The 21465-nt window shown below is 41.2% G+C and overlaps 1 protein-coding gene across 6 annotated transcripts in view; it reads left to right on the top strand.

Annotated features, from left to right (window-relative positions):
- Nucleotides 1-109: 109 nt before the first annotated feature.
- Nucleotides 110-21465, top strand: part of GRIA2 (glutamate ionotropic receptor AMPA type subunit 2) — a 96284-nt gene continuing 74928 nt past the window's right edge. For 2 of the 6 annotated variants that reach the window (XR_003533205.1, XM_027676838.1), the window contains exons 1-2: nucleotides 112-546; nucleotides 882-1022. Coding sequence is in view for 5 of the 6 variants with exons in the window: in XM_027676838.1 (XP_027532639.1) it covers nucleotides 459-546; nucleotides 882-1022 (229 nt within the window). In the remaining variant the exon portion in view is untranslated. Of the gene's footprint in view, nucleotides 547-881; nucleotides 1023-21465 lie in introns of all 6 variants that reach the window. The other 4 variants (XM_027676836.1, XM_027676840.1, XM_027676839.1 and 1 more) reach the window with 3 other exon arrangements.

Genomic DNA, 21465 nt, shown 5'->3' with positions numbered 1-21465 from the left:
TCCTGTCCGTACATGGTTCGGCGGAGGGGGCGCGGCGGGCGCGCTCCCGCCAGGCTCGGTACCGCGCAGGCGCCGCCGCCGCCGCCTCGCCCGGTGCGCCGCCCGCCCGTTGAGTGCGAGGGAGCGCGGGCGAGCGCGTGCCAGGGCAGCGCCGGGCCGGGCCGGGCGGCGGGAGCGCAGCGGGCACTGCCGGCACCTCCATCCCTTCCATCCCGCTTAGCGCCGGAGCCGCCAGCAGCACCGGAGCGGCGGCGGCAGCTCGTACAAGCGGCTTCTCCGGCGTCTGCCGCGGGGCTCTTTTCGTTCCTTCCCCTCCCGCGGCTGGCTTGCTCCCTCCGGCCGCTCGCCCGGAGCGCACGGGATCTAATTTGCTGACGAGCGCGCTCCGCGGAGGAGAAGCAGGAGGAAGAAGAAAGGGCTGTTTCCGTGGTTTTGTGGATGCTCTACTTTTCCTGGAAATGCAAAAGATTATGCATATTTCTGTCTTCCTGGCTCCTGTGTTGTGGGGACTGATCTGGGGGGTCAATTCTAACAGCATACAGATCGGTAGGTGCCCGCATGCGGGGGGGGGACCCCTCCTGCCAGCGGATCTCCCGATCCCTCATCCCCGCCGGTGTCACTCGGGCGTTCCTGTCATGTCGCCGCGTACCCAGTCCCACCGCGGTGCCCGCCAGGCGCCAGCGTGGTCCCCTCGCCTTCCCCCGGCCTCACCGCCCGGCCCCCGCGCCCCCAGGCGTGGGTCGGACCCGCCACCGGGGTCGCTCCGGCAGCGGCGCCCACCGGCGCCCAGCCCAACCCAGCCCCGCGCCGGGCACAGAGGGGGCACCCGCGCCGCTCCGCCGGGGCCCCCGCCCGCCTGACGCGTGTGTGTTTCCCTGCAGGGGGGCTGTTCCCGAGGGGCGCCGATCAGGAGTACAGCGCGTTTCGGGTAGGGATGGTTCAGTTTTCCACCTCGGAGTTCAGGCTGACTCCCCACATCGACAACCTGGAGGTGGCCAACAGCTTCGCCGTAACCAACGCCTGTGAGTAGCGGGCACCGCCAGCCTGCCGTGGCGGCGGGGGCGGGGCGGCTGCGGGCGGCGCGGCGAAGGTGGGTGGGTGGGTGTGTATGCGGGATGCAGGCGGTGTGCAGGGGGTGTGTGTGTGCGGCCGTGCGGTGCCGGGGGCGTGCGGTGCCGGGGGGAAGCTGCACCGCCTCCGGGCGGGTGCGGGAGCGCCTGGCCCCGTGGGAACGGGGCGCGGGCTCTCCGTGCGCCCCCCCAGCCCTCCGGGAGGTGTAAAATGGTTCTCGGCGGCTCTCCCCGCACGTTACATAAGGCTGCGCGGCCCCGGGGCCGCCCGCAGCGCTCCCCCGCCGCCCCGGGGCTGCCCGCGGGATGCGGAGCCACCTCGTTACCGGCGCGGGCAGGGCCGCTGCCCCCTCCCGACAGCAGCCGAGGGGGTGCGGTGGGGGCGGCTGAGGGGCGATCAGCCATTTTACGCCGCACGGTGCTGCGGGCTCCATCTCTCCATCTCGCCGCCCGCTCACCCCCGCTTGGTGCGCTCGTGGGAGGCCCCGCTATGCGCCCGCTCGGCCTCGCCGGGAGCCCGCCGCCCCCGCGGCTCTGCCGGCGGGTCTGTGCCCGGGCTCCGCCCCCGGCGAGGCCGGGCTCGGCCGCACGCGTGCCGCGGGCGCGGGGCACATGCGTTGCTCGGCAGGCGATGGGGAAGGCTGGGCGGGGCAGCGCGGTCGTGGTAGCGCGAAGACAGGAGCCCTCGGGAGGGGCGGCGGGTCCCGCAGCGATGTTCGCTGCTGCCTCCTGTCACTCGACGGCTGCCCCCGCCCGCGGCCCGGCGGGTGCCGTGTGACCCCGCGGCGGGGCTGGCCAGGCGTGCGGTGGGGGGCAGCCGCAGCGAGGGGCTGCGGGCGCTGCCCGTGCCAGTGGTGAGAGCGGTGAGCTGAGGCCAGCGTTCCCAGGGCGAGGAGGGGCGCCCGGCATTCCCCCGCTGCCCTCCCTGCCACACGTGTCCGTTTCAAGCGAAACCGGGGTCCCCACAGCGGCGAGCGCGGCGAGGAGTGGGGAGCCCGCTCGGTGCCGTGCCGGCCGCTTCTGCCCAGCCGCGGCTCATCGGCCGCCCATGCTGCGCTCCCCAGAGGCATTTTCCCGTGCCTCCTGGGAAAAAAGACGTAGGGGACACTGAATCTCGGGGCTGTCAGCGGGGCAGTTTTCTTCCATTGGCGACAATTTTTTTCCCCCCCTTCCCCGATTCAGCTACGTTATGGTAGGTGCGGTGGTGCTGAAAAGGGGCGGCTCAGCACAGACGCTGGGATAGGTGGTGCAAGAGCTCAACGCAAGGAGCTTTCAATGGGATGTGTGAGGATAGGAGAATATGGCATACATAGCTGAAGGCAGAAAAGGTCAGACCATGTAATCAGCCACAGTAATGCTACGTTGTTAATCTTCGCAAACTGCTTGGACAGTTCTGGATTTCTTAGGTAGTGGTGGTTTACATCAACTAGAACTGCATGTGGTCCCTATTTGCAGATTATGTTACTGGGCCTGTTTGTGAAGTAAGTGTAGCAATCTAGATGGAATTCTACAAAAATGTTACGGGTTTTTCTGTGTTTCTCAATTCTTTGAAGACAATGAAATCCTGAAAATTGTGCAAAACACAGATTTTTTTTTTCTACTAGTATTAGAGACAAGCATTGCCACCTCGTCTTTGAGAAGGTCAAGGTTGCATATTTTTTGTCCAAACCTGTCAAGTTTTCTTAATCAGCGTTTGTGTGCTTGCATTAGCCTTTGTCTCATCTTTGGAGAACTCTTTACAATACTTGGATGATATGTATAGGCTGTAGACTGCAGTGGTGGACTTGGAGACTTCCAGCAGAAGGGAGATGCTATCCACGTTTTGGATTTCCCTTTGTCTGAACCTTGTCCAAGGCTTCAGTTTTCAAGCAGTTTGAAGAGCAATAAATTAATTTGTGAATATCTACTTGTTGTTTTGTCACCTTGGTCACCACTGATGGTTTAGTCATTTTGTGCATTGGATTTAATTGACTAGTGAAGCATATGCTAAAAATATGTATGGTATCTCCTCATTTACCTTCCCAAGAGGGTTTTATTGGAGAACAAGGAGTTCTGAAGACAAATATTTGCTGTACAAGTAGAATTAGGAGTTGATTGCAGAGCACTGCATTCACAAATGGTTAAGAAGGATCCATCTTTTTTTGTCCCCTTTATGCTTATTCTCATTTGAAATTCTAAACATTCTGTAGGTTGGTTTTGTTAGGTTTTTTTGGGGGGAGAGGTTTGGTTTGTTTGGGGTTTTTTTTGTTCTTTTTTCTTTTAGTATGCAAAGAATCTGTGTCCAAAACCAGCACCATCAAACAATGCAGGTGTAAACAAAGGTCACAGAAATGTAGGATAATACGAAATGGAAAATGCTTCAGTATTTACCCGGGTATTTCACTCTAGCAAGGTGATTTTCCTTCACAAAAATGTAGTGGCAGGCTTATACCATAATAGAAGTGATGACCTTTCTTTGCCCCAAAATCGACCACCGAATTATTTTGACTCTTGATTTAACCCCTCAAGCTAGCCCTGTTTCAGGCTGCAGAAGCTCAGGATGATTGTGTGGGATAGGCAGGATGCAGCCCTGCACCCCAGATGGAGTAGCTGCCAGTCCCAACCTGGCACCTGCAGTGCCTGGGGCGCCACTGTGTAGCAGAGGAGTGGACACACAGTGAGTAGGTAGCCTAGCGCCGGTGTGGGAATTATGGATACTCTCGCCCTGTCGAGTGGATTCATCTCCCGCTTGATAGTATCTCACATTAAAATGTGGCGCTCACGTTAAAATGTGGCGCTCATGTCACAAGCTATCAGTGCCTTTTACCCACAGGGTGGAAACACTGTGTGCAGTCTGACAGCAGCTTGGGAGGTAGTGCTGTCAAGACTTAAGGGAGCCCCACAGGATGGGGCATACACCTCCTTGCCAGTCAGGGGCAAGCCTGGGTTGATCTCTATGTGCTGCCACCATAAGGCTCCGCGCTGGTTGCAACCCAGGGGATGTAGAGTGGGTGGAGACACATGTCAATACCAGACCCTGATATGGGTGACAGTTGGCTGTACCCCTTTTCATAATGGATTTTTAGTGGGAATTTTATATCTGCACCGTGTCATGACACGTCACATAACATCAATTTGGGCCAAAATTACTGATTTTGACCAAGGTTTCACTTAAGCCAGAAAAGAAATATATATAAATTATATGTGTTCGAAAAATAGCCACAACAAATAGTCGCTTTAGTTTGTTGGACTGTTGCAACTCTTGCAAAGCTATGTTTACAGGTCATGGGGAATAGCTGTTGGGATCTAATTGCCGTTTGACACTTCACATGTCAGTGTCACTAGGAGGCTTAATGGTTTTGATTGAGAGGTGGTACAGGTGTTTTTCGGACTAATGGCACAATTAAGAGCAATGTTTACTGCTAAGACTGCTGTTTCACCCTTCAAGAGAAACGGGCTAGGCTTAACCCTGGTTGACAATTCTTGATAATTCAGGGAATTACAGTCTAGGTGATAAAGGCAAATGTTAACAAAGGGGTTCCCTCTAACAGAATCTCTTTGGCTTTAACAGGTGGAGCAAAGGTAGAGCACTGGAGGTGATTCGTAGGGCAGTACTGGAAGGGGTCCAAACCACTGGACTTTGTCCTTCATCGCGGTGTGATTGAGTCTAGTCTAATTGGAGAAGTGCTGAGTGTCAGCAACATCAAATTTAAAAAAAATTCTTAATTCTGTCAGAACAAGAAAGGAGGAAACTGATGAAGATGAAATCCTTTTGTCTTAAGTCTGCCTACTCAACAACCACAGGGGTAGTTATATTGTGTACTCACATATTTTAGCACTGAAAGGATGTTGGGAGTCGCCTAAAGAGATGTTTCCTATGGAGTACTATAAAACTGCCATAAGTGTAAGAAGTTTTTCGTACAGTAGTTTCAGCACAGATGTAATATATGTACAGTCTTGGATGTTTAATCCTGCTGGCTCAAGAGCCAGTGTTGAGCTTTCCTGTTTTAAATCAAGTCTTACAGCTCTGCAGGGATCACTGCACCATGACATTGTGACAAGGGGATGCTGATTCATGCATAAACCTTAGATCCTTTCATTATATCTTCAACCAGCAGCTTTGAAAACCTATGAATATCTAGCATGTTGCAACTTGAGAGTTATGGCAAAGGTTTCCCCAACCATTTTGGAATATAATGCAATAGCTTTCATTCTTGAATTGAATAGCATTCAGCACATTGCTGGCAAAATGCTTAAAGAATAATTTAAAAAAATATCCTTTAGCATTAAGGATGGGAGAAATTTAGACGTACTTATTTAAATTAAAATTACTGTGGACTAAACCTAAATGTATTTCACAATAAATTATTAGAACTAGAGCTGATTTTAAGGAAAGGAGGAATTTATTAGCTGCCTGTGTTTCAGTTCATTTGTATTCCTGGTCCTTTTCATTTCCTTTTCACTATAAAACATATCTCAGGCTCAGTGAGCAGATGTGAAATAGGTTCTGTGACTCCTTGTAATTAAAATGGTCAAGATCAGATGGGTTTCTGCAGTAATAGTGGTACAATAAAACCAGGATGTAGCCTACAGTGGGAACTCTTGTGCTTTTGTTGCTCTCAAAACATTTTCCTCTCAAAATCTAGCTCTGTAGCAAACTTTAAACATTCTTCTGCTCCTGAGAGATATTTGCGAAGAAACCTGGAGTATTTATTGTGTGACAGGGCTGTGCATCTTTGTGTCTGGCTCACAGACCATTTTCACACAGCCGTGATCCAGAATGGGGGCGGATACAAATATGATGGTTTTCGGTTGCCTACTTTACTTTTCAGATTTTTATTATGTGATTATTGCATTAATTTTGTTCATATATCTTAAATAATTTACCATAGAGTTTTGAATATAGTATGAATATATATTTTACTCTTAAAAATCTGAAAGGGAGTTATATTTAGTGGTAGTTTGTGAGTAGCATGTCAATCAAGCCTTAAATATACCAATCAAGCTCTTAAATAAACCAGTATTATCAGTCAATCTCTTCAATATATTAATATGTTTATATATGATTTTATTTATATTAATATATGAAAATGTAGTAACTTTTTCTATTTATGCTAATGACAGTTTTAATTTACACTGGCTTTGATAGCTGTGATTGCACATAGTTGGGGATGCACTTAACTCCTTGCATACATAAGACTTCCTTTACTATCCAGTGTATGTTATGCACCCTAAACCAAGCACCACTGCATTAAGTGATGCTGTTACTGCTGATTTCATTAGTTCTTTTTTCAAGTATCTCATAATTAAAATATTTTTGAGAATTAAGGCATGTTCAACAGAAAATAATTCTTTTTGAACAGTTGATAATTACTAGGAAAGTATATAATAACTGGGAACATATTGGCTTGAAAATGCAATAAACAGGTAAAGACTATTATTATGTTGAAAATTCAAATAGCATAATTTGTCAGGCATCTTCTGTGAAAATATGACTGAATTGTTAAAAATATTTTCTCAAGGAAAATATAATTTTAGTTTCTGATATGTGCTGATAGGAATAATTTTTGAGAAACTAAAAAGAGGACATAACCGATAGTAAACATGAATGTATACATATATGGATAGATATGTGTGTGTGTATACACACATGTATATGTAAAGGTACACATATATGTACTTAACATAGTGAACAGTATTTTATTTTGAATGTCAGATAAATAAAAAGCAGGATGTTGGTTAAACAATTTATTTTCTGAAGAGGATTGTCTCAGAGCACTTACTAATTCTTTATTTCAAGATTCCTGTTCATATTCTGGAAACAACATCACAACAACTCAAACCATGGAATGTCAGGTCAAACTGAAAATAACACTGAAAAGATATCCAAATAGGTAAAACATGTAGTTGTTTATATCAAACTCTCTCTATGTGTATATGGGATAATGTACATATATCCATATGTATATGGATAAGCAATAAGGAGTGGATAAAATCATCAGATAAACATAGTGAATGCATATTGTAAACCAGATCAACAGTAAGGAGCAAAAGCAGGTTTTAAATAACCACATGTTGAACAAATTCATATTGGACCTTCTAAAATCAATAACTGTGCTTAAAATACAGCTATTGTATTTATTTGTGTGCACTTAGAGTGGTATAGATGTCTTTTGAAATACTGCTTATTTTTTTTAATCTATCTTTATATAGGACCACCACAGAACATTTGTTACTATCTAACGTAACACTGCTGTGCCCCCTTGTTTAACAACTATTCCACCACAAATCTTTGATTATTCTTTTCTTTTTTTTAGTGGTTATTTTAAGAAAGTTTCTCAAATCACACAATTTATAGGGAGTTTACCTTTTCCCCCAGAGTTCTCATGTAGGAAATTATTATAGAGAGTTAACATTCCTGTCCTGAATCTGATTTAATGTACAGATACTGATGCATCATTTAACTATGGCTAATCACTTTATGAAAGTGTAAAAAAATTTTTACAAGACAGATATTCACTGTGATTCTGCAACAAGGTGTGGTTCAGCTGTAGCTACTCCTGTCCCTGACCACCTGCTCCCAAACCTGAATCAAAGAAATTAAAAGGATTTTTTTGAGAGTTGAAATGTTACATGCAGTTCAAATAAAGGTGACAGTCTCAAGCAAAAGAAAGATTTTGTTTCAGCTCTAATCTACTGTTTTATTTGATATCAGAGAAAAAATATTCAGGTCTGTATACATTATCTTAAATTGGTGTGTGGTTGTTTGTATACTCGGGATGCTGCCTCTGTAATTGAATTACCAGTCACTTCATCTAGGACTTACTGGGCTCTATTGCACGTGGAAATAGCATCTTCATTACTTAACTACAGAAGGTAAATGTGCTAGCATTTCACTATTAAAAAGAAAGAGTACTTTACCATTTGTGTTTTTAAATGGGCATTATTTTTCCCCAATGATTCTTCCAATGAAAAAGAATGGGGCAAAATTCAGTAAAATGTTCATAATGGCCCTGACTCATAAATGTGTAGTCATACAACTCTTAGAAGAGTTTCAAAGCTCAATAAGGGACAGTGGCTAATTGTATGAAATATTCCAAATAGATGTATGAACACATCTTTACTATGCTATCTCACCTATTCAGTTTAATCTCAATTTCAGGTAGTTAACATTGAAAAAACATAATTGATTTGATGCTGCAGTTTTTCAGGCTGCCGTGGTTAAAGCTGTCATACCCCTGTAATTTATTCTAGAAGTTTACAAACATGACTTGGGCTAGAAAAGATGCCTCTGTTTATTACGGGTGGTGTGAACTGATATTCTTTCATAGACTTTGAAGATTACAAACACCAGATTCTTTCTAAGCACTTGATATGATAGATAATTTAAATAGGAGTCTGCTAGGTAATGCGGAGATTTTTCTCATCTCTATGGAGAAGACTGCTTTCCGTGCTCGTGTCAGCAACAGGGCAAGAGAGCTCGCAGAACAGTTTTGCAAATGCTTTCCAGCATGGAGAAGGGATTTGTTTTCTTTGGTTTTCTGCCTCATAAATGTATTTGTTGGTTGTAGGACTCTGGTTTATATTCATAAAATTAGAAGGCTAATGTGGTTTACCATCCTGTGTAATGTGTATCTAAATTATTTGAATGTATTGCATTTTCTTGCATATGTGTAAACTATCTCAGAATGTCTGCAAATGTATGCTGATGAAATAAACTGTACAGCTCTGAACAAGTCAGAGTAATTTGTTCAATAATCTCATAAATCTTTGAAATTGAGGTTGTTGAGGGTTAGCTTGCTCAAAATGTTTCTTTGTGATACTAGCTGAGTTGTTTTTGACAAAATGTCTCCCATGCGAAAATGCTGATTTACATATTTTTTTTTATTTCCCCTTATATAAATGTAGCAAATTCCATTACACTGTACTATTACAGTCTCAGAGGGGGTTCTTCATACAAAGGTGGGCTCCTGCAAGCAGCAAAATGTTCTGCGTATCTGTACCTTGAGCAGACCTGCTGATATTTGGGAGTTTATTCCAGGTGTTATATTTATAAAGCAGAGTAAATAATTGGCATGGCTTGTGCATGCCAAGCACATGCTTAAATAAACTACACCAACGTTACTTACAGTAAAATCAGAATTGATCCACGCTGGAATTACAGTGGTTAGGAGAATCATACAGGATTGAACACAGTTATTTTATGTGTTGTCCATGTCAGGCAGAGGACCTGAATTTTAACTCTTTGTCTTTCATTTTCCACTTGAATGCCCTTAGTGCTGGGCCATTTTTTGTTTTGACATCAGAATCCCTTTCTGTCTGTCACCCTTCTTCCTTTTTCCTGCCTGGATTAATTTTTGGTGAAAAAAATCATAGTAATCCTACATTTTACCTGATGCAGGAAGGAAGAAAGTAACTTTGAGGTTTTTGGGAGCAGGAAGACAATTTCTTGTCCTTTGTTGTTACAATAAAGCATAGAGGAAAAAAAAAGTGTTAGGAAAACTCAGTTATATTAATTTAAACAATTGCTCAGTCAAAAAATGTTAATTGGTCAGATTTATACGCAGCTTTAAACTTTTGAAGCCATTTTAAATGAATCCTTGCGAATACATAATTTTATTATATTTAAAGAATAGATGGATTTTAGGGATCGGGAAGATGAGAATATGAGTCACTGTACATTATAAATTGCAGTGTAAGTGTGGTTTTAATTTCACTCATAGCCTTACATCTGCTCCATCTTAAGGTGCTTTCATTTGGTGAGAGTGGATCATGCTGAAATTCTGAAAAGTCATGACTGGAAAGTCATGCAGTCCTTTTACTAACTAATTGGATTTGATGTATTCAGCAACCTGATTTCGTGGTGTGGAGTCCAGACCAGTAGGGCCAGGCTGTTTTCACTCAGCCAAATAAATGGTCAAGCTTCCGCCCATGGTAGTAGGACCAAACTACATCCAAAAATCATATTAGTTATTTTTTCTGTATAAATGTGGATTTAATTCTTTTGTATATGAAAAGAGGCAAGGATTAAACAATTCCTAAAAAGGGCAGTAACGTTTGAGCATCTATTGGACCTACAGAATAGTTTCCAAACTTTACGGTACATGCTCATGAGCAACCCCATTTTTGTTTGTTTGATTGGTTTGTTGGTTTTCTAAATATTGTACACATTTCTTAAGTGTCATGATTTAGGATGGAAACCTTAGAAAAATTGTTAGACCATTTCAACTCAGTATAAATACGTTAGCTAAAGAAGGAAAGGTTTGTTCTATGCTTGTGTAAGTGAAGTGAAAAAACAATGCTTACTCCTCTCCTTTGTTTGCATTCGATCATGGTTGTTATTTTTTGGTGAAACCTTTGCATAAATTTGAAATTTTAATATTTTCTTAACTTGTTTTTTACTTGCTGTAAAATGTATTTTAGTTTGATTTCATAGACCTGAGTAGCATACTTCTGCTATAAAAGTAAGCAAGCATCTGTGGGCTGCAAATGCTGATTTTTTTTTAGCAAGTGGAGCACTTAGTGCTTCTTTGAGCTTATCTCTTTATTTCTGTTTCACTATGGTAAAACTGTAATATAATCTTCAATGTCTCTATTTGTGGAGGCACTTTAAATTCACTTGCAGTTAATTATCTGAAGATGCAGTTTGTGATATTTATGCTATCCTGTGTGACCTCAAGGGGCAGAAAATGTGAGTGCCCTGTAAGTTCTATGGCACATCTGGCAGCCTATGAAGGTCCTTCAGATACTCCAGCATCTGAAATAGTGCTTGGTGCATGCACTTAGAAACTTAAATAATTTCCTAAGTTTCATGAGAAAAGAATCAGTCTGTAAAGATCTAGATGACTTTTAGGAACTGACATTTTTATAAGTACTCTTAGAGTTAGTTGTTTTTTGTAGTGGAAAACATGGATCATATCAGGACATGACTTAGACATCCCAAAAAAATACAGGTTCAAGGATGGTATATGTCTGTTCCAACATGTTGAAGAACCTTCAGCATTATTACATCTAGTTTTATCCTTCTGGGGATGCAAAAAAAAAATGGTTCACTTCAGGATTTTTGTTTTCCTTTCTGTGTGGAACTGTTTCTGGCTTTCTTTTGAACCTGTGAATATGGGTTTCTGTCAGTGTCATGACTGCTGGCATTACTTTCCATTTTCTGGTATGCAGAATCACGATTTCCTGTGCCAGTGTTTCTGGCTTTATCTTACATTCCAGGACCTTGAAGTGTTCAATTTTTGCAGTATTTCATTGACATCTTGAGATGTGTATGTTGCAAGGTAGAGGCCATTTTCTAAACCAAGTATCGACTGCCTTAACAAACAAACGTATTAGGAAAAATGTTCACTTAGTTTGTTCCTCTCTTCATATAGGTGATAAATTTCAACACTATAGATTTTATTCTGAAGTTTCTTTTTTTCTTCTTTTGTTTGTTTGGTGTATTTTTTTCCTTCTTCTTTTCTCGTAGTGCTTAAAACAATTCTCCAAAATGAGTGCTGCTACTACTGTATTATTATAGACTGTATTTGGTTTTGGTCTGATTTTTTTTCCAGTTTAAGAAAAATTCTGGATTTTTTTCTGTAGGCTTTTTATTTTTCCTCCTTTCATTTCTACCAACCAGTTAAATGTACCAAAAATATCTGTTTCAGGAACCCTAGTTTACCTCATTAGAATTGTCTTCTGGTTTCAAGGTTCAAGTTTAATAACTCCTTGCCCAGTGACTGATTCTATTTGGGATATGGATCCATTGGGTGATAGATGGAAAGTGTTTTTTTTGTTTGCTTGTTTGGTTGGTTTTCTGAATGCTTAAAATACTTTAACTCAAGACATCTCATCTTGTTACAAAGCAGTTTCTTAGCTGTGCATGACACACCCCAAAGGAGAGACTGTGTGACTTGACAGGCCAGGAAGAGGTGCGCCTCACTATTGATATGCTATCGGAGAGTTTTGACCAAAAAAGAAACTCTCATACACTTCAGATTTGTCCTACACATCTTCCAGACTGTCAAACCAGGAACAGATGTGCACATTTCAGTTTATGTTGTTTCTGCTATTTCTGGGAATTCCTCGTTCTGTAATCCTTGGTGGCTTTATATACTTGCTGTGAGTCCATACTAGCTGTGGTGACATCTCCAATTCTCTTCCATAAAGTAGGCCAATACAGACCAATCCCCAAAGTGGCTTGAAAACTATTGTGCGTAACACTGTCACGTGTACAAACTAGGAACATTCAAGAGTCCAGGAACAGGTCAAAGCTGGAGGCATCTGTGTTATCCACACTCGGGTGACAATTGGGTGCCTAACAATGAAATTGGTCACAGCACCTAATGGAACAGACATCAAGCCAGCCCAAGAGACAGAAAGCTGCTATTTAGAAGCTTCTAGCTGAAATAGTTAAACTAAAACTATTCCTCTCCCTTCTTGGGTGACCGACCACATTCTTGAGGCAGAGGAAGTGAGATTAATGGCCAGAAGCTACTTTCTGAGCTGTTGTGGGTTAAAGCACTCTGGTTGTATGGTGCTTTGGGTGCTGTGCTGATCTTCCACCTTTCGGCTGGAGTAGTCCAGTGGTGTAGAAACAAATGAGAATGTCTGAGAGCTCAGAGCATGGTAGAGAAGAGGAGCTGACTTTTTGCCTTATCTTTGGAACAGGTTGGGGCCAAGGTGAGAAGGGTATTTTTTAATATGTGAAAAGAGAAGCAGTTACACAATCAGGCCTCCTTTTTTCTGGGATGTGCTAACCTCAGGGTTTCTCATTAGGTTGAAGTTCTTGATTTTAATTTGTACTAGTAAACTTGTAGTTTTGAACCTGATATTGTAGCTAAAAACACGTTTTTTGGCCTCCCCTAGGAGGAATTGCAATGTAGTTTTTTTGAATTAGTTCATTGTTACCCTGGAGTTACGGCTGGTATTTGCTGTCATATATTTTGGGTGGCTGCTAAGACTGTATTTTAAGTTGCACTGACCATGAGCAACACAGTACTTGCTATTCCCATGGCTCTAGTCACTTCATGGTTTCTAGATTACATTCAGGGTAGGGAGTTTAATCTATAGAGTTCTGCATATGTTTAGTTCTGGCTATGTGGATAGAGATTTCTTGTTTAGCTGTTAGAGCAGCTACATTTTTGGACACTTAAGCTAACAGGCACTAGATTTAAAGATGAGAAAGCTGTTGACAGGATGTTTTCTATGATGGATGCACAACTTTCAATGTGCTTTTCATGATCTCTCTGACAGTCTCTTTCATCCAAAGTATTTCCTGAAGGAGCTGGTTGGAAAATGAGAAAAGGAATTATTTTTAGGAATTTTATTTTCCTTTTGGTCCTCAGATAAAATAAGATTACCTTGCTTGTTTCTATATAATCTTCATGCAGGGAATTATTAATTCATATAATTGTCCATTTCTATGAAGGGCAAAGTAGGAGGTACCAATAAAGCACTTGGATTTATATTTTTTTCATTTCTCTTTTCTTGATTACTGAGCACAAAGAATGGAAGTTCAATTTAGTGCATATGAAAAATACGTTTCTATCACCCTTTAGAGGCACATTATGCATGTATACTCTGCTGATTTTTCATTTCCTGTAGAAACAGGAAGCAAAATTTCAGGGAAAAGCATGCTTACAAACAAATAAATCTTACTGAATCTGGAATTCTTCATTCATAGTCAAATCTGGATTATTCATACATAGAACAAAAAGTGAACAATTTCAACCTGCAATTCAGAATAATAGCATGAATAACTGTAGTGATATGCTGTTGAATAGCAAATGAGGGCATCAAGAGATAAATGGAGAGAACAGCCTTGTTCTGGTGTGCCTGTACCATTTTACAGGCAGTGAAATAACAGGGATTACAAAATATTATGCAGCCCTCAGGAAGAGGTTTACTAGATTTTCCTTCAAAATCTCAATTCAACTGATGTAACTCATTCTGACAGCTACTATAGGGCTGAATCCTGAAAGGTCCAGTGTACTTAGCATGCCGGCAATAGTTATCTGGAATTGCAAAAGCTCAACAGGACTGCAGTTCACAGGACTTGGGCTAGCCTTCCCCATGCTCCTGACTGTAGTCCATTTTAGCTCAGCCAGGCAAGTATGAGAAATAAAATATATGGAAAATGTTTGGCATTTGAATTAAGAATAAATGTTAGAATGTACACATGGCTGAATTAAATAGCGAGTTTTCTATTACTAAAATACTACAGCTGATGGAAGGTTGTACTGGGTTTCTGTGGCTGGGTTTTGGTAGCGGGGGGGGGACACTACAGGGGTGGCTTCTGTTAGAAGCTGCTAAAAGCTTCCCCTGTTCCATGGAGCCAATGCCAGCCGGCTCCAGGACGGAATTCCTGCCGCTGGCCAAGGCCGAGCCAATTAGGAGTATAGTAGCACCTGTGTGATAACATATTTGAGAACAGAAGATTGTTGCACAGAAGAAATTCCAGCCAGGGAAGAGCGGAGTGAGAACAGGGGAATAACAAGGTAGACACCAAGGTCAGGGCAGAAGGAGGGGCAGGACGTGCTCCAGGTGCCGGATCTGAGGCCCTGCAGTGTGTGGTGCAGACCTTGGTGGAGCAGCTGTGCCCCTGCAGCCCATGGGGGATCATCAGGGTGCAGAGACCCCCCTGCAGCCCATGGAGGAGCCCATGCTGGAGCAGGTGGATATCTGAAGGAGGCTGTGACCCCATGGGAGGCCCAGAATGGAGCGAGGTCCTGCCGGATACCTACCGGTGGAGAGGGAAGCCCACACTGGAGCAGGTTTTCCTGGGTAGGACTTGTAGCCCCTGTGGGGGACCCATGTCAGTACAGCTCATTCATGAAGGACTGCACCCCATGGAGAAGTGACCCAGAGGACAGCAGTTTCATGAAGAACTGCTGCCCAAGGGATGGACTCAGGCTGGAGAGGTCCATCAAGGACTGTCTCCCATGAGAGGAACCCCTCGGGAGCAGGAGAAGGATTCCTCTCTCTCTGAGCAGCGGCAGAAACAACAACTGACCGTAACCCCCATTCCCCGTCCCCCTGCACTTCTGGGGGGGAGGAGGGAGAACATGGAAGGAAGGAGGGGTGGGGGGAAGGTGTTTTTAAGACTGTTTTATTTCTCACTCTTTGGCTCTTATGCTGTTAGTAATAAATATAAGTACTATCCCCACTTTGAGTCTGTTTTGCCTGCAAAGGTAATCAGTCACTGACCTCTCCCAGCTCTTATCTCTACACATGAATTCTTAGCTGTTTTTTTTCTCTCTTCTCTCTCCAGTTGCAGAGGGAGAGTGAGAGAGCAGCTTTAGTGTGTACCTGGTATCTGGCCAGGGTCAACCCACTACACAGGTAGAGGCTGTAATTCTAATTCCATGGTAATATCAACTGAGTAGCAGTGCATACTACCACTCTTTCTTTTTTGTGTGTCTGGATTTCCTTCCCACACAGAAAAGACAGTCAATGCTCTGTCAACTTCCCAAACGTCAACAAGAACTCTTGCCCAGACCAGAGGTGCTCCCCAAGGTTCCTGGGTCTGCTGTCCACAGGTAGCCAAAATTGAGTAGAACATACAGTCCTTACTAAAATCATTCCGTTTGCTTAGGTAGCAATACTAACAGCTCTTAATGATTCATTTGGAATGTACAACTGCGTAGCCTAAATAAACTATAATTAGTAAAAAAATACAGGAATTCTGTCAATTTTCTAGATGGAAATTCTGTTTGAACCATTGCTTGTTTTTCACTGCAAATATTCTTCTGCAGATTATTTGAAAACATGACTTAATCAAGAGAAATATTGTTGAACAGAATAGGCTAGAATGAAGGACTGCATATGTACCCCTCCCTGTCATTAAAGTTATTCCTCCTCTGGTTCATTCTCTTTGTATCTTTAGCTGTACATCTTCCATCATAGTGACTGTCATGAAAGTTTTCTTTTTTGGGGAAATGGTTAATTTTAATTACATCTAGTTCTAATTCATTGTAAACTGTAATTATGTTTTTAAAAGGAATAATTTCTGTTAAATCATCAACACTGTGTTTGAGTTTTCTGATAAAATGGCAAGTAGTAGTTAGTGATTCCTCTAAAAATATAACACTTTGATGGTATTTCTTTCAATATTTTAATTCTTTTCACGAACGCTTTGACACTAAGTGGAACAAAGCAAAATGTCTCCAGAAAATATATATGTGTATACCCATCTTGTGGTGATGATAATCTACCCCTTTTCAAGATTCAGACAACACACAGAGCACAGAATGTCTTTTTTTTCAACCATTGTGTGTGGTCTCGAAAAGGTCTACAAAATGTACACAAGAAAGATATAGTTTTTTCCGATGACAGTTGAAACTCATAATGTAGTGGTTTGTTTTTTCTTTAATTTCTAATTTCATATTTTGAAACTTGGAAGATATGGTCTTTTAACAGAAAGTTAACTTACAGACATTTTCTGACTGAAAGCTAGATTATAATGTTGGAGAAAAGAACTCTTCCCCTCACTACCATGACTTTAGACTTGCTTCTTGTAGGCAGAGGTTGTGAGTGGCTGGGTCTTGAAAGTATTAGCATTTTATTTTTAAAAAATAAATGTGCATGCATATTGTGAAGGGATTGAGGAGATTTATTGTAGCCTTATGTTTGGAGTCCTCTAAAATAGAAGTTATTTTTGAAAGTGCAAGAATAAAAAAAAAGTTTAACTGGAAAATTTTTGAAGCCATTTTTCAATCACATATAAAAGAATATGTGTTATAAAAGAATACATGATAGTGATTAAAAAATTAATAATGACTTGATATGGTACAATTTTTTAATGAATAATAAATTATGATCATCTGATTAGCATTAGTGATTTCAGCTTTAAATAAATTTTCTATCTACTTATTTGACAACTTGCAAGTAGTCTTCTCTGACTGCTGGTAATGCCCTATAACATGCTATCATCTAGTGAGCTCATATCCTTAGTTACTATAGCTGTACCAGCATTACAGCTTTGGATCTATGCCATTTAGCTACAGCTAATGTCCAAGTGTGGTTTAAGGAAAGTTGAATCTGGAACCTGTTTGCAGTAGGGAATTGGATTTGGCCACCTTGTTTCCAAGGGAAGGGTGATTGACTTTTTGAGCGGGAGTTGACCAGCCAGCAGCAGTGGGGATGGGGAATGCGTAGGGGCTCATCTTGTTTGCTGTATTGCTATTTTATTCACTGTTTTGGGACATCAGGGATTTTCCTGGCATATTGTAGATGACTTCCAATCTACCTTCTTGCTTTATCTACTGCTCCTGTGATTTTGCATATCCTCCCAGTAGAATAGATGATGTCAGAAGTACATCACAGGCAGGAGGGAATGGGGGCATGTCAGGAGTGCATCACACTGGGATTCTTCTTTGCACAGGAGAACAAGGGGGGGCAAGCCTTGTCAGCATGATAGAATTTAGGACAGACTTGAGTTCACAGCAGTGTTCCAGATTTCCTGGAATTGTGAATACAGAGAGGTGTCAGAAGTGTCTTTTTTACCATTCTCCTTGTATGACTTGGTCTTTGCTCTGGATTATTTGATAATGGGAAGCAATATACTGCTACATGCACGTTTTTGATAATGCAAAAGGTGACTCCTTTTGTTCAAAAAAACATACGAAACACAAAGCAAATACTATTGATTTGCTTTATGTTTAGCTTAATAGAAAGAAATCTCCAGAGAAAGATGTAACACTGCTTTCCTAGTAACATAGTAAAATTTGTCTGGTTGCAATGTTGTGTCATTTCATGTTGCATTAATTCTCAGGTTTGCTAGTTTCTAAAAATATTCACTAAAATGAAGAAGGGAAAAAAAAGCAGTTACTGTGGTATCAAGAAAACTCCTTACACTTTTCTGACAAAAGATTCTGAATGTACTGTGATGTATCCTTCAGGGAAACTGGATGCAGTTTTTCCTATGCTTTTCTGAAATTCTTATTAATATTAACTTCTGGCGATGCATTAGAGTGGCATTACAAACCCCAGAGCCTGTTTCAGATGCTCATGCTGCCAAGTTCAATCCATGTGTAAGTTATAGACATGATAGTTTTTCTGGGAGAAAAATACATTGCTATTTTAAGAGCACTCTTCTGTTGTTTGCTTTGCTGTGTTTTACCTCATGTAGCATTAACAGAAGTGAAATGTTTGATATAAGAAATTGATTGTTTTCTGGGTCTGATTTAGTCCTGAATGTGAACACAAGTGATTGCATTATTCTGGAGTTCTGTTTTAGGTGTCAGAGTGGTGTGTAATTCTAGTCTGCGATTTGACGTTTCCCCTCAAGAGGAAACATAAATTGAAGAGTGGCTTTTTGCTACTAAGGTACAGTTTGAGGGCTTTCTAGTATCAGCCAGTCCTTCCTCTGTAATAGCATTTGGTAGTTTTCAAGGCCTTGCAATTCTTTGAAGACAGACCCTTTTTTCAAACTGTAGACAAGTGTTCCATCAGGCTTTATGAACTGATTTTTGGAATGGACTTATCTTCAAACCTCAGTGATTTGGGGGGAGTTGGGTTTTTTTTATCTTTTTGCGTGTGGTTTTTTGGGATTTTTTTTCTTTAAATTTTTCCTTTTAAATTATTTACTGAAAGATTAAGTTCACATTATGCTCAAGTTGAGTGAAGTATATACACTCTGAAATAAAATGTGTGATTTAAATATTAATCCTTAGGGAAGACAATGGAAAGGGAAATGCCTCTGCCAGTCAATTTGCAGCACAGCATGAAACAGTCAATTACAAAGGTGAAGATCCTGACTCTGAATGCACACTATTATCAATCCGATATAAATTGTGTATAATCATCTCATATAAATCCCACCATTACAACTCACACCATTATAAGTCAGTGTACATAAGATTTGCAATCTGATTGTGAATCAGTGCTTTTTCTCGAGTCCTGGTATTCATTTCAGATTGTTTAAATTTCCTCAAGGGTATCATACACTAGTGACAAGGGGACTGTTGACAATGGTGATAGACAGTTACGAGTCCATGGAATGTTGTATTTAGGCTGGTGTGCATCTCTCAGTACTTTTGAGGGATTTGAACTGCATAACCTTTTTATCGATTACTTTTTGCATCAGATGCTATAATATATGATATTGCTAATTTGAGATTACTTGGTTTAGTGTTTCAAAACCTGTGTGCAGCTATTAAGAGTGATTGCTGTATGTTTGGTAACTGTTGTGATAGAGCTCTTCAGCAACTGTGACTAAGAACTAGTTTGTACTGCAGAGCATCGTCTGCATTTATTTGCATTACCTTTGTCTGTATGTCTCTGAATGTATTATAGGTTTATTATATTAAACATTGCACAGCTTTATAAGTGCCAATTCTTGGCCCCAAAAGCTTGGAACTGAAGTATACGAGAGAAAAAGAAGAACTTTCGCTCTTTCCACGTGCAATGCAAAAGGGGTAGAGGGAGACTGAATTATTTACTCAAGGTCATAATGATGTCCACAGCAGAGCTGGAAATGAGTCTAGATTTTTCCTAAGGGCTGGTGAGAAAGCAAGAGTTCTGTTTGACAGAAAAATTCATTGCTTTGACATCAGTTTCCCTTCTAATGAGTGAGGGAAAGCAATCAATCAAGACTTTTTTATGGGTAAGGAAAAAAGACAGAGAAAGTTGAAAGTTGGGAGAAACCTAGGAAAATAGAATAGGCAGGAAGAAAGGGGAGAGAGAAATTTATTAGAGCATTTCTGTAAAAGGGGGCAAAGTCAAAGTCACTTCGTCCTTTGCATGATTCAGGTCCTTGAACTGAGGTATTGTTTAAAGTAAGTGACAATTAGAGAACACTTCTATGTTTTCTCTGTGGTTGTGACCCAGAATGCTATTTTGGATTTTAGACATTTTTTTTAGGGGATGAGAGGGAATAAGGAAATGGGGAAAAGATTGATTTTGACAAAAAGTTTCAGTTGACAGAAAACACATGGCTTCCCCAAACATTTCTGACTACCCCCATTCTTAAATCCCGTGCTAGAATCTTGTCATCTTAGTTCTGTTCATTACTGCATTACACTGCTTTCATCCAAGAATCATTATATTCCAGAAGGTGCATAGGTGCAGAATGTCAAATTAACTCTCATATGTCCTTTCTGTTGTAGAAGTGTCTCACTAAGGTGCACAAAAAAAATTGAGAAACCTGTTTGTTTTCTGGCATGTATGTTTTCGAGCAGGTGTGAATTTATATATATATAAAGAATATTTATAAACTTCATTCAATACTAAGTTTCCAGGTGATGACATTAAAAGGACTTACATTTTAATGGTAAAAGTCACTGTCTATTTTATGATGAATGGGAATAGTTCTTTATAAACCTTCCCATGTTGACATCAGTAACTTTCATATTTCCCTGGTTGTACTGGTGGCTGTACATCAGTTATGAATAGGAAGGAATTGATCTCGAGGGTATGCTGCAAGTAACCAGATAAGTAGTCCTGGTTCCATTTCTCGTTGTCTAAGAAGAACTCAGATTATTGTTGGTGTTTTCGTAGTCTTCTCCCATAGACCTCTTACTAGGTTAGCATTAGTCTTTGATTGATCCAATAAATTTTATGATACTAACCTTGACTAATGAATGTCAAGGAGAAAGTTACAGAGCTTAGCTGTTCCTCTGTCAGCAGCTTCTCAGTAGTAGAAGATTTACATTGTCAAGTTTGTTATTTCAGTTGCCAGATTATGCTCACTCCAAAAAAGTGTGAGAAGGTCGGTTCTCTAAATGGTGCACTAATTCTTGCTGCTATTTTTGCTGTTTTGCTGCTATTTTGTATTACTGGTGTTTATTACAGAAAGTTTGATTAAATTACATGCATCTCTTCTTGGGGGAAACAGAATATTCTTCGGTCAATAGCATGTAGGCTTTTATCAAACTGAGATGGTCTTAAAGAACCAGAAACTTAAAATACAGTAACTGTTAGATGGTGAACAGAAGCAAATCTAAAATGCGTCTTGATCAATGCATGTGAGTATGCTGTTTTGCAATGATATACATATTGAAAATCGTGAGAACTAGGCTTTCTCCCCAGAGTTCTTTGCCCCTGTTTTTTTCTCATTGTGGTTTGTGGGTTGGGACTATTATTCCTTTTGTGCTTGTCTGACTGACTAAGTCATTATTTTCTTTTTGTTTTTACTATGTCCCTGAAGGTCAGAAATCAAATAATTTATCTGAGGCACTTGGGTGAAAAATTTACATATTAACCCACCAATTTCAATTAGATTAATACAGGTGATGTTTACTTGATGAAAAATAATAGAAATTTTAAAAACCATTAAGTAATGGATGAACAGAACTGAATTTATGACACTGACTTTCAAATATTTTTATAGATTTAATTTATTTGTAAATAGAAAGCACTGATTAAACAAGAAAAGTACATTGTTAAGAGAGGTTTCTTAATCTTGTCCAGATTATCAAATCCTTTCAGT

This window comes from Neopelma chrysocephalum, unplaced genomic scaffold, assembly GCF_003984885.1.
Source record: "Neopelma chrysocephalum unplaced genomic scaffold, ASM398488v2 Primary Assembly neopelma1_42, whole genome shotgun sequence".
Lineage (NCBI taxonomy): Eukaryota > Metazoa > Chordata > Aves > Passeriformes > Pipridae > Neopelma > Neopelma chrysocephalum.
Note: the sequence above shows the minus strand (reverse complement) of the source record. Positions and strands in the feature narration are given on the sequence as shown.